Source organism: Pogoniulus pusillus, chromosome 42 (assembly GCF_015220805.1).
Source record: "Pogoniulus pusillus isolate bPogPus1 chromosome 42, bPogPus1.pri, whole genome shotgun sequence".
Taxonomy (NCBI): Eukaryota; Metazoa; Chordata; class Aves; order Piciformes; family Lybiidae; genus Pogoniulus; species Pogoniulus pusillus.
Genome location: NC_087305.1, coordinates 3,963,433 through 3,975,435, shown reverse-complemented (window position 1 = coordinate 3,975,435; position 12,003 = coordinate 3,963,433). Strand labels below are relative to the sequence as shown.

Here is a 12,003-nt window from a genome sequence, read left to right as displayed (position 1 = left end):
ATTAGGGCAGGGAGGGAGAATAGAGTTGGGACTGGAGTAACAGGTAGGAATTGGGGCTAGGGCTGGGGATTGGGTTGGGGTCAAAGTGGGATTAGGGCAGGGAGGGAGAATAGAGTTGGGATTGGAGTAACAGGGAGGGATTTGGGTTAGGGCTGGGTTTTTTCCACCATGAAATGCTTGTGTTGAAAACTAAGTGGTTTAACAGAGCTGTGTAGCAGCTGCTGGCCCACGGCACCCAAGTAGGTCATGATGGGTGGGAATGATGCTTCCTGGTATTGTGGAGAAGGAAGCAAGAAACCTTTGTGGAGAAGAGGTGAAAGGAGAGCCTGTAAGTCCTTGGGAGCCTGTGCTGAGTAAGTTTAGTCACCTCTGCCTGTTTGTTTACCTTAGATGTACTTTACCTTCTGCCCAGTCCCTGGAGGTGTTTGAGGCCAGGCTGGCTGAGGCTGTGTGCAGCCTGCTCTAGGGTAGGGTGTCCCTGCCCATAGCAGGGGGGTTGGAATTGGGTAATCCTTGTGGTCCCTTCCAACCCTGCCTGATTCTATGAGTCTGCACCCCTTGATATCTAAAGGGCTGCCTTGAAGGCTTATCCCAAGGTCACTGAGCTACTTTGTAAAGGCTGGGGAAGTTTTAACACCTCACCAAAAGGCCCAGTAAATACTGAGGGGTGCCAATCACCATGCCCATGCCACGTGGGGCTGATAGTGAGAGCTCTAAGAGGTGGCCTGGCCACAAGCTAAAATAAATTCCTGCTGTTTGTTTCAGTTTTAAACTCGTTCAGAGTGGGCACTGTGGCTCCTTTAGCACTAAAAGTGAATTTCAATGTCAATAACAGCAGTTGAATGCTAAGGCAAGGAGTAGAGGAGGCAGATAGCTAAAACAAAAAGGTGAAAACCTGCAGAAATTGATCCTGGGAAAAGAGTCTGACCAACTTCAGGATGTTTGGGGGGGGAAATTCACTCTGTGATGTTGGTCTGAGAGGCTGGATAGGATGTAAGGGTCCAGCCTGGCGTGATGCTGGAATAAGGTGGTGATGGTTGGGGAAAGGTGGTGCAGGGAAGTAAGGGTGTGCTGGTTTGAAGCAGGGTAGAGTGTTTTGGTGAGAAGAACTAGATCATAGGCTGTGAAAGGAAAACAGTGGTGATGTCAGCTTGCCTCAGAGTCTTGCTGAAGAAGAAATGAAAACATTAGATAACACTCTCACCACTCTGCCTTGGGCTTCTGACTGAGCTGCATCTCCCTAACCTCACCTGCCACTCACCTTTGCTTCTTAACCTCTTGGCTGAACCTCTGTTCTTCCTTAGGACTGGGGTAAGGTTGAGAGGGGCAGGGGGAAGGTGCAGGGGTGGTTGAAAGCCCCTCCTGGGGCTTCAGGCTTCTGGGAGGGGAGTTGTGCTTCTGTATTACCTACAACCTTGTCTATTTCTGTCTATAACTGTATAGACTGCAAATAGCTGCTTGTATATTGTGCTGCTGTAAATAAATAGCTTCATTTATATTCCCAGAGCCATCTGAGTCTAGTCTGGGTGATTTCTAAAGTGGGGTGGGTGGGGAACACCCAAACCATCACAAAGTGCCTGGAGGAGAATGCAGGCAAGAGGAAAGTCCATGGTGGAGACCATCTGGGCTGGTGAGGAGAGAGCTTTGAGAGTGCCCAGGCCAATAGTGGCTACCCAGAGGGGATTTGCCATGTGCTCAGACCCATGGAAGGCTGCCCAGGAGGGATCTTTTGGGGTGCCCAGGCCCACGTGGGAAGTTTTTGAGGATGCCCAGGCACGTGGAAGGGTTGGGAAGGGACACAGCTCTCAAGCCTGTGAGGACAAGGCAAGATTGGACGTGGCACTTGGTGCCATGGTCTAGCCTTGAGCTCTGTGGTAAAGGGTTGGACTTGATGATCTGTGAGGTCTCTTCCAACCCTGATGATACTGTGAGACTGTGACTGCTGACACCCACGGAGGAAAGGGCTTTGGGGATCATAGAATCAGAGAATCAGCCAGGTTGGAAGAGACCTCCAAGATCATCCAGTCCAACCTATCCCCCAGCCCTATCCAGTCAACCAGACCATGGCACTAAGTGCCTCATCCAGGCTTTGCTTCAACACCTCCAGGCACGGTGCCTCCACCACCTCCCTGGGCAGCCCATTCCAATGCCAATCACTCTCTCTGACAACAACTTCCTCCTAACACCCAGCCTAGACCTCCCCTGGCACAACTTGAGACTGTGTCCCCTTATTCTATTGCTGGTTGCCTGGGAGAAGAGACCAACCCCACCTGGCTACAGCCTCCCTGCAGGCAGCTGCAGGCAGCAATCAGCTCTGCCCTGAGCCTCCTCTGCTGCAGGCTGCACCCCCCCAGCTCCCTCAGCCTCTCCTCACAGGGCTGTGCTCCAGGCCCCTCCCCAGCCTTGCTGCCCTGCTCTGGACACCTTCCAGCACCTCAACATCTCTCTTGAACCGAGGGGCCCAGAGCTGGACACAGCACTGCAGGCTGCCACAGCCCCAAGCTCCGCTGGAGCCATCCGCAGCCGCCGCCGCTACCGGCAGGCTCCGCCCCATTCATTAAACCCCACCCCCATTCATTAAGCCCCGCCCCCTACCGCGGCTCCTTGCCCCGCCCCCGAGGTCACGATCTCGCGAGAGTTAGCGGCGGGGCGGGGCCTGGTGGGCGGGGCCTGGTGGGCGCCGCTGCCGCCGCCGCCACCTCCGCCCTCGCCTCAGCCCGGCCCGGCCCGGCCCTGCCAGCCATGAGCTTCCTCTTGTGAGTGACCGGGAGCCTGCTTCCGAGGGAGGGACGGCACCCTGAAGGGCTTCGGGATGGGGAGAGTGGCCTTTAGGGGAGGGGTGGAGGGGCGACGGGGTTTGGGAGAGGGAAGTTGGTCTGTGAGAAGTGTTTGGGGGGGGGGGGGGGGGGGGGGCCTTGAGGGCTGGATCTGTGAGGGGCTTTGGAAGGCCTCTGAGGGGCTTTGGAAGGCCTCTGAGGAAGGGGTTTGGAAGGCCTCTGAGGAGGGGGTTTGGAAGGCTAAGAGGCCTCTGAGGAGGGAATTTGGAAGGCTAAGAGGCCTCCGAGGAAGGGGTTTGAGAAGGCTAAGAGGCCTCCGAGGAAGGGGTTTGGAAGGAGCTTTGGGAAGGTCGTGAGAGGATTTGGAGCGAAACGTTTGGGCTTGGTCTGTGAGAGGCGTTGGAGAGGGGGAAGCGATCGTGGAGTGGTTTTGTGGGGAGGAGGAAGAGGTTAGGGGAAGGGACTGAGGAGGGGGTTAAGGCTTGGGGGGTTGGGGGAAGATTTCGGGGAGGGAGGCTCACACCTGGGCCTGGGCTGTGTGGGGTCCTAGGAGAGGGAAAAGCATTGAGGTGGGGACCTTGGGGACTGGCTGTATGAAGGGCTTTGGGAGGAGGAAGGTTCTGAGGATGGGCTGTGTGAGAGGCCGTGTCAGGGAAGGCCTCCAGGGAGGGGCTCTGAGGAGACTTAGGGGGGTTGTGAGAGGATTTAGTTCAGGGGGGTTGTGAGAGGATTTAGTTGGGGTGGGGGACACTTGGCCTTGGTCATAGAATCAAGCAGGTTGGAAGAGACCTCCAAGATCATCCAGTCCAACCTATCCCCCAGCCCTATGCAATCAACCAGACCATGGCACCAAGTGCCTCATGCAGACTTTGCTTGAAGACCTCCAGGGACGGTGCCTCCACCACCTCCCTGGGCAGCCCATTCCAATGCCAATCACTCTCTCTGACAACAGCTTCCTCCTAACATCCAGCCTAGACCTCCCCTGGCACAACTTGAGACTGTGTCCCCTTGTTCTATTGCTGGGTGCCTGGCAGCAGAGCCCAACCCCACCTGGCTACAGCCTCCCTGTAGGCAGCTGTAGACAGCAATGAGCTCTGCCCTGAGCCTCCTCTGCTGCAGGCTGCACCCCCCAACTCCTTCAGCCTCTCCTCACAGGGCTGTGCTCCAGGCCCCTCCCCAGCCTTGCTGCCCTGCTCTGGGCACCTTCCAGCACCTCAACATCTCTCTTGAATTGAGGGGCCCAGAACTGGACACAGCACTCAATGTGTGGCCTGAGCAGTGCTGAGTCCAGGGGCAGAATAACCTCCCTTGTGCTGCTGGCCACACTGCTCCTGATGCAGGCCAGGTTGCCACTGGCTCTCTTGGCCACCTGGGCACACTGCTGGCTCATCTTCAGCTACTATCTATCAGTACCCCCAGGTCGGTGAAAGGTATCAGGAAGGGGAAGGTGGTTTAGGGGGGGCCTTCAGTCTGGAGTCTTGAGGTGCTTGAGCAGGAGGAAGGCTTATGAGGAGGTGCTGGGTTGAGAGCCTGAGGAAGGTGTCGTAGCCTGGGGTCCTGAGGGAAGCCCTGGTGGGTGAGCCAGGCCTGACTGCAGGGGAAATGGTGACAGTTTGGGCACCCTACAAGGACAGGGTGTCAAAAATGGCATCTTTAAGGTGCTGAGGAGGGTGGGCTGCCGCTGCATACCTGTGGTGTAGCCCTGAAGGCTGGTCCAGTGAGAGGGCTTCTGGCTCCTCAGGCTTGGTGGGTGCTGTGGGTGAAGGTGTTCTGGGGTGTAAGCAGGGGTTGGGGCTGCCTTTTGGGCCCCTCTGTCTAGAATCAGTGATGTGCTGGGCTGGTGTTTGGGCTGGAGCAGGAGGCAGCAGCCTGGTTTGAGTGAGCTACACCTAAAGCTCTTTTACTTCCGTGCCAGCCTTGCACGTAAACAGAACACAAAGCCTTGAGGCTGTGCCAGGAAGCTGCTGTGAGGAGGGTGTCAGCCAGGCTCCCAAAGTTAACGTTTTCTGGTTGAGAGGTAGCAAAAATCACCCCTTTTGGCTGTGGTACTGCCAGCACCAGTGGAGGCACAGGGAGGGGATCTGATGAGGAGCTGTGCAGTGGTTCTGCCGCTGAGCCACGCAGCAAAGGAAGGTTATAGTGACAGTAACAACTTGCAGGGGCTGGAGATTGTGAAGTTGCTGGGTTTAGCTGTTTCCAGTGGTGGGTTTGAGCATTGACACTAATATGTGGGTCTAACAGGTTGCCCAGGGATGTGGTTGAGGCCCCATCCCTGGAGGTATTCAAGGCCAGACTTGATGTGGCCCTGGTGCAGCCTGATCTAGTTGGAGATGCCCCTGCTTCACTGCAAGGGAGTTGGGCAAGATGACCTTTGAGGGTCCCTTCCAACCCAGTGCAATCTATGAATCCATGGTCTTGCAGCCAGGGACACCCTTCCTGTCCCACCCTGTCCTATTTGTGACCCAGCAACAGGTCAGTTTGGTCTGCAGCTGAGTTACCTGAGCCTTTCTGTCTGTGCTGGAAAGTGGGAGCTGCTCAGTGAGGTTTGGGGCCTTTGCAGCCAATGTTTGTAGCTTTGTAAAGGGCTGGAGCAAGAGAGAAGCGTGTGGCTGGCTGTTGTGTGACAGACACTGCAGCTCACACCTGGGATCTGTGCAGCCCAGCGCTGGGGAAGTGGGGAAAGGTTGGACTCACCCCAGACAGAAGTGGTGAGAAGAACACAGGAAGAGTTGGTGGGAAGGGAAGGGCTCAGTTGGGAATGTTTTTCTCTGCTGGCAGTGGGAGTCGATCGTCGAAGACCTTCAAACCCAAGAAGAACATTCCAGAAGGCTCCCATCAGTATGAGCTCCTCAAGCACGCAGAGGCCACGCTGGGCAGTGGTAACCTCAGGCAGGCTGTCATGCTGCCTGAGGGGGAGGACCTGAACGAGTGGATTGCAGTCAACAGTAAGTCCTAGGAAAGAGAAAAAACCCAAATCTGTGGGGTTTGGCCTTAAAAGAACCTAGGACTTCCCCAGAGGAAATTCTTACCCCAGGATGTGCTTTATAAGGGGGACTGAGTTGGGATAGAAGGAGGGAAATGGTGTGATGAGCTGGTAGGTTCTGTGGTGAAGGGCTAAGGTGCTCTGGAAACATGAGAAGTGAGAGACAAACCCACACCATGGGAGTGTTTTGGTTGGAAAAGAGGCCCAAGATTGAGTCCAACCCTTTGCTAAGTCTGCCAAGGCTGAGGCTGAACCACATCTGCCAGCAGCACAGCTCTGCAGCTTTGAAACCTCCCCAGGGATGGGCATTCAACCACCTCCTGGGCAGCCTGTGCCAGAATCGAGAACCCTTTCTGACAAGAAGTTTCTTCTGAGGTCTAAACTGAACCTCCTCTGGAACAACCTGAGATCATTTCTTCTCCCATCACTTCTTACTAGGGAGAAGAGCCCAACTCCCCCCTCGGCTCCAGCCTCCTTTCAGGGCGCTGTAGAGAGCCAGGTAGTCTCTCCTTAGCCTCCTTCTCCCCAGCTCCCTTCTAGCTTTGTGCTTTTGCCCTGACCCAGCTGCAGGGATTTGCTCTTGGCCTTGGTGTACTTCATCTCAGTTAGGAGCAGCAGCTGGAGGATGAAAACCTGCCAGACAGTTCCCCACTGCTAGATGTTGGACGTCTCGGAGCCATCAGCCACGGGATGCTCGCTGCTCTGAGAGCTTTGTGGCACACATGGCCTCACCAGTGCCCACTCCAGGGGCACAGTCACTGCCCTGCTCCTGTTTGCCACAGCATTGCTGTGCATTTGTGCTTTTGCAGCACGTTCCCAGCCTGGCAGTAATGCTCAGCAGCTGTGCCAGCTGATTGCTGCTGCTGGCCTGGTGCTGGTTGTGCTCTGGCTGACCTGGATGGTTTCCTTTCCAGCGGTGGACTTCTTTAACCAGATCAACATGCTCTATGGGACCATCACTGAGTTCTGCACCGAGGCCAGCTGCCCACTCATGTCTGCAGGGCCCAGGTGAGACCTTCCCTCTGCTCACACTTCCCATCTGGTGGGTGCACACAGGTTGCTGGAGTGTGCGTGGAGCATTAGGACACGTCCCATCCTCTTCTGGTGCTTTCCCAAACATGGGGCATGATTTTGGTTTGGGTTTGGGGGTTTTTTTTTGATTGATAACCCACCCAGAGTACTGCATCCAGTGCTGGAGCCCCTATGACAAGAGGGATATGGATGTGCTGGAAGGTGTCCAGAGAAGGGCCACGAGGATGAGCAGAGAGCTGGAGAACCTCTGCTGTCAGGGAAGGCTGAGGGTGTTGGGGCTCTTCAGTCTGGAGAGGAGAAGACCTTATTGTGGCCTTTCAGTATCTGAAGGGGGCTACAAGAAAGCTGGGGAGGGACTTTTTAGGCTGTCAGGTAGTGACAGGACATGGGGGAGTGGAACAAGGCCAGAAAGCTAGATTCAGGCTGCGTGTTAGGAAGAAGTTCTTCAGCATGAGGGTGGTGAGAGCCTGGCAGGGACTGCCCAAGGAGGTGGTGGAAGCCTCATCCCTGAAGGTGTTCAAGGCCAGGCTGGCTGAGGCTCTGGACAGCCTGATCTAGTGCAAGGTATCCCTGCCCATGGCAGGGGGGGTTGGAACTGGCTGATCCTTGTGGTGCTTTCCAACCCTGACTGATTCTTGGGTTCAGATAAGGAAGTCAAGAAAAAAATGAACTTGTTTGGTATGCTGTGGCTTATTGTTGCTTCAGTTTTGACTGTATCTGTTCAGCAATGCTTTGCTGCCTCTCTGCAATACCATTTGTGCTCCTCCTTTGCTAAGGTGGTGTGGAACTGGCTCCAAGCTGTGTTAACAAAAGCTGGACGTTTTTGTGGGGGTGTTTTAGGGTTTAGAAATGAGGCTGAGGGTATGCTCTATGGCATGTTTGTGTCAGAGGCTAAGAGTAATCTGGAAGAGCTGAGTTATCCAGTGGTTTGAATTTGATTGGGTTTGGCTGCTATTGTATGTCTGATTATTGTAGTTTGGAGGAGAGAGAAATGTGAATTTACTCTCCTGGGGGAGGGATCTGCTCTAACCCATCACAGTAATTTTGCCCAGCACCTAAAACTCCAAGAGGGGGCTTTGGCAGCATAAACCCCCAAGAGGGAGTTTTAGCTCAAGCAGATGGGATGTGTCCAGATCAGACCAAGGTGCAGCACCTTGCTCCACAGAATCATAGAAAGGTTTCATCTGGAATAGGCCTCTAAGGTCACTGAGAACAGCCATTTGGGCTCTTCATCAGTGATCTGGACAAGAGGATCAAGGTTCCCTCAGCCAGTTTGCAGACAACACTGAGCTGAGTGGCAGGGTTGATCTGCTTGGATGGTTGGAGGCTCTACAAAGGGACCTGGCCAGGCTGGATGGATGGGCCAAGGCCAAGGTCTGGGTCCTGCACTTGGGTCACAGTGACCCCAGGAAGGCTCTGGCCTGGGCAGAGTGGCTGGAAACTGCCCAGTGGAAAAGGCCTTCGGGGTGCTGGTTGGCAGCAGCTGAAGGTGAGCCAGGGGGTGCCCAGGTGGGCAAGAAGGGCACCAGCAGCCTGGCCTGGAGCAGCAATGGTGTAGCCATCAGGAGCAGGGCAGGGATTGTGCCCCTGGACTGGGCACTGGGGAGGGCACAGCTTGAGTCCTGGGTTCAGTTTAGGCCTCTCACTCAGAGAAGGACATTGAGTTGCTGAAGCAGGTCCAGAGAAGGGCACCAAAGCTGGGGAAGGGTCTGGAGAAGAGGGCTGGGGAGGAGCAGCTGCAGGTGTTGAGGCTGGAGAAAAGGAGGCTGAGGGGAGACCTTCTGGCTCTCTACAGCTAGGTGACATTTAGAGGACCCTGGCAGCCCAAAGCAGGCTGTGCTTCCATGGCTGTGTGGTGAGCAGGCTGCAGCAGGGTGCACCACTGGTGAGGCTGCTGGAGGCCCTGTCTGTGGGGCAGCATTTGTGGGATGCCATGTCACATCCTGCCCTGCTTTTCTGCTCAGGGGTATCTGGGCTGCAAGTTCCTGTTTCTAAATTTGGGGACGTTTCCTGTAACCATTTCCTGTGTAAATGGCACCATTTGGCTTCACTTATCCCCAACCAAGAGGTGACAGCCCAAACGTGGGTGATTTTGTTCTCTCTGCTCTTGAAGGATTCTCCAAAGGCTCACAGAGAAAGCTGGGGGAGGGTATGGTGAGGAGGTGACGTTAGAGCCAAGGTCTGTCTGCCTTTGGAGGAGTTGTGGCATTGATAAACCTGTGTCTTGATCTGAGGTAGTGGCTCAAGCCAGTGTGAGACCTCACCTGCAGTGCTGTGTCCAGCTGTGGGACCCCCAACACATGGGAGGAGAGACACTGACCTGCTGGAGAGGGTCCAGAGGAGGCCACAAAGATGATCAGAGAGCTGGAGAACCTCTGCTGTGGGGTCAGGCTGGGGGAGTTGGAACTGCTCAGACTGGAGAAGGCTCTGGGGAGACCTCAGAGCTGCATTTCAGTATCTGCAGGAGACCTCCAGGCAGGCTGAGGAGGGACTGTTCAGAAGGACCTGTGGGGACAGTGCTGGGGACAGTGCAAGAGGCAATGGTTTGGAACTGGAGCAGAGCAGAGTTAGGTTGGACATCAGGAGGAAGTTCTGCACCATGAGGGTGCAGAGACACTGGAACAGGCTGCCCAGGAAGGTGGTTGAGGCCCAATCTCTAGAGACACTCAAGCTCAAACTTACTTGTCCCTGGGCAGGTTGCTCTGGTGCAGGTGTCACAGGATCATAGGATGTTAGGGGTTGGAAGGGACCCAAAGAGATCATTGAGTCCAACCCCCCTGTCAGAGCAGGACAATCCTATCTAACACAGATCACAGAGGAACACATCCAGACAGGCCTGGAAAGTCTCCAGAGAGGACCCTGCTGAGTGCAGAGGAGCTTGGACAAGATGCCCTTGGAGAGTCCCTTCCAACCTAATGCAGTTTGTGCATCTCCTGGGGAAGTCATCTTGTGTGAGAGCAACAACAGCACCAACAGCCCAGAGAGGCCCCAGAATGCCTTTTTTTTCCCCTCTCTTAGAGATTATTTCCCTTCCCTGTCCCACAGGTACGAGTACCACTGGGCAGATGGCACCAACATCAAGAAGCCCATCAAGTGCTCAGCTCCCAAGTACATCGACTACCTGATGACCTGGGTGCAGGACCAGCTGGATGATGAAACGCTCTTCCCTTCCAAGATAGGTCAGCAGGGCCACACCATACAGCACAGCCTCATCCACAGCACCAAGACACTGCCAGATCTGCCTTGGGGCCTCCTGACCCAACCACAGGGCTCATTCCTGTGCATTTGCTGTGTTCCAGGTGTCCCATTCCCCAAGAACTTCATGTCGGTGGCCAAGACCATCCTGAAGCGACTGTTCCGTGTCTATGCCCACATCTACCACCAGCACTTTGACTCTGTCATGCGGCTGCAGGAGGAGGCTCACCTCAACACCTCCTTCAAGCACTTCATCTTCTTTGTGCAGGTCAGTTGGGACACCCCAGCTGCTGGCCTGCCTCTGGGCATGCTTAGAATCATGGAATGGTCTGGGCTGGAAAAGCTTTCTGAAGTCATCCCACTCCAACCAGCAACCCAGCACCACCATGGCCACTAAACCCTGTCCCCAAGTGCTGTGGCCAAAGGTTTCTGGAACAGCTCCAGGGGTAGGGACTCCACCACCTGCCTGAGCAGCCTGTGCCACTCCCTGACCACTCTTGCAGCAAAGAGATTTTTCCTAATCTCCAACCTAACCCTTGAGGTTGTTTCCTCTCCTCCTATCACCTCATACAAGGCAGAAGAGCCCAACCCCCACCTGGCTCCAGCCTGCTTTCAGGGAGCTGCAGAGCACCAGAAGGACTCCACTCAGCCTCCTCTTCTCCACGCAGCACAACCCCACCTTCCTCAGCTGCTCCTCACCAAACCTGTTCTCCAGACCCTTCACCAGCTTTGTTTCCCTTCTCTGGGCATGCTCCAGCCTCTCGATGTCCTATTCCACATTTGGCTTGGGTTTTGAGGAGGTGCTCAGGATCCACCTCCTTTTCTCTCTGAAGCCCTCCAGCTGTGGTGTGTGCTAAATGAGCTCAGCCCCCACCTCTGCACTCTGTGGGTTCCTGGTGCTGGGGTTTGTGTTGCAGGAAGCATGGCTGAGTTGCTTGAATTTCCCTCTTGGGGTTTTAGCTGCCAGAAGAAGCCAGGCTTGTAGCAGGACTTGGGCTTGGTAGCTCAAGGATTGAGTTGAAAGCAGCAGCAGAACTCCAGCCCTGTTGTCACCATGAATGTGACCTCTGCAGGGTTTCTCTGTGACATGGCAGGAAAGGTTTTGTTGCCCTGCAACACCTGAATTTTCTCTGAGAGTGGTGGCTGCAAAGTGGTCTTCGTGGGGTGGCACAGGTTGAGGTGGTGACCTCCCAGCACATGCAGAGTTGTTTTCCAGCAGCCCTTGAAGTGTTGCCTCCAGTTGCTGTGCTGATTTGATGGTTTGGTTTTATCTCCCTGCCAGGAATTCAACTTGATCGACAGGAGGGAGTTGGCTCCTCTGCAGGAGCTGATTGAGAAGTTGGGCTCCAAGGACAGATAGACCCTCCCTGAAGGACCTTCTTGTCTGCTCCTCTCTGCTTTGGCCTCCAGCCACTTCTGTGCTTCGCCAGGCTCAGGCTGAGCATCGCTTCCACCCTGCAGCAGCTGCTGCAGCCACAGCCTGTGTGGTTCTCCAGCCACCGCCTGTGTGGCTCTCCAGGGCTGCCTGTGCCTTGGGGACTGGGCTGTGTGCTCGAGTCTGGTGAGAACCACAGTCTGGTTGAAGGTGGAACTTGTACTCAGAGCAGGATCTCACAGGCATGGGGTGAAGCTCAAGTGCTGCACTGCTGCTTTCTTCTTCCAGAGGCAAAGTTTCTCCTCTGGATTCACGGACACAGCACTGGGAGCAGCTTCCCTGAGTGCCAGCAGCGGCTCAGCTGCTTCCTGCAGTGCTGGGTCTGGATGAGCTGCACTCAGAGCCTTAAGCTCCCCTTGACAGCAGCACTGCTGTGGGGGGAGGGAATAAAAAGTGCCTGGCCCTGGGCTGGAAGAGCAGCTCCTTGGTGTCCCCAGCAGTGGGGGGCTGAGGGAAGGACCCTACCGGGTGGCAAGGCAATAATAAAGTTTCTCCTTCCTGCTCTTCTTTCAGGAGAGGTCTTTGCTTCTTTCCTCCCTCTCCCCTTGCAGCCCCCACCCCACACAGCACTTTGGACGTTT

The 12,003-nt window shown here is 55.2% G+C and overlaps 1 protein-coding gene across 1 annotated transcript; it reads left to right on the top strand.

Annotated features, from left to right (window-relative positions):
- Positions 1-2,647: 2,647 nt before the first annotated feature.
- MOB1A (MOB kinase activator 1A) lies at positions 2,648-11,934 on the top strand. The gene is made up of 6 exons (XM_064175752.1): positions 2,648-2,756; positions 5,556-5,722; positions 6,675-6,768; positions 9,838-9,971; positions 10,092-10,255; positions 11,270-11,934. The coding sequence occupies exons 1-6, from the start codon at positions 2,743-2,745 to the stop codon at positions 11,345-11,347; spliced, it is 651 nt and encodes a 216-aa protein (XP_064031822.1). The 5' UTR covers positions 2,648-2,742; the 3' UTR covers positions 11,348-11,934.
- The last annotated feature ends 69 nt before the right edge of the window (positions 11,935-12,003 follow it).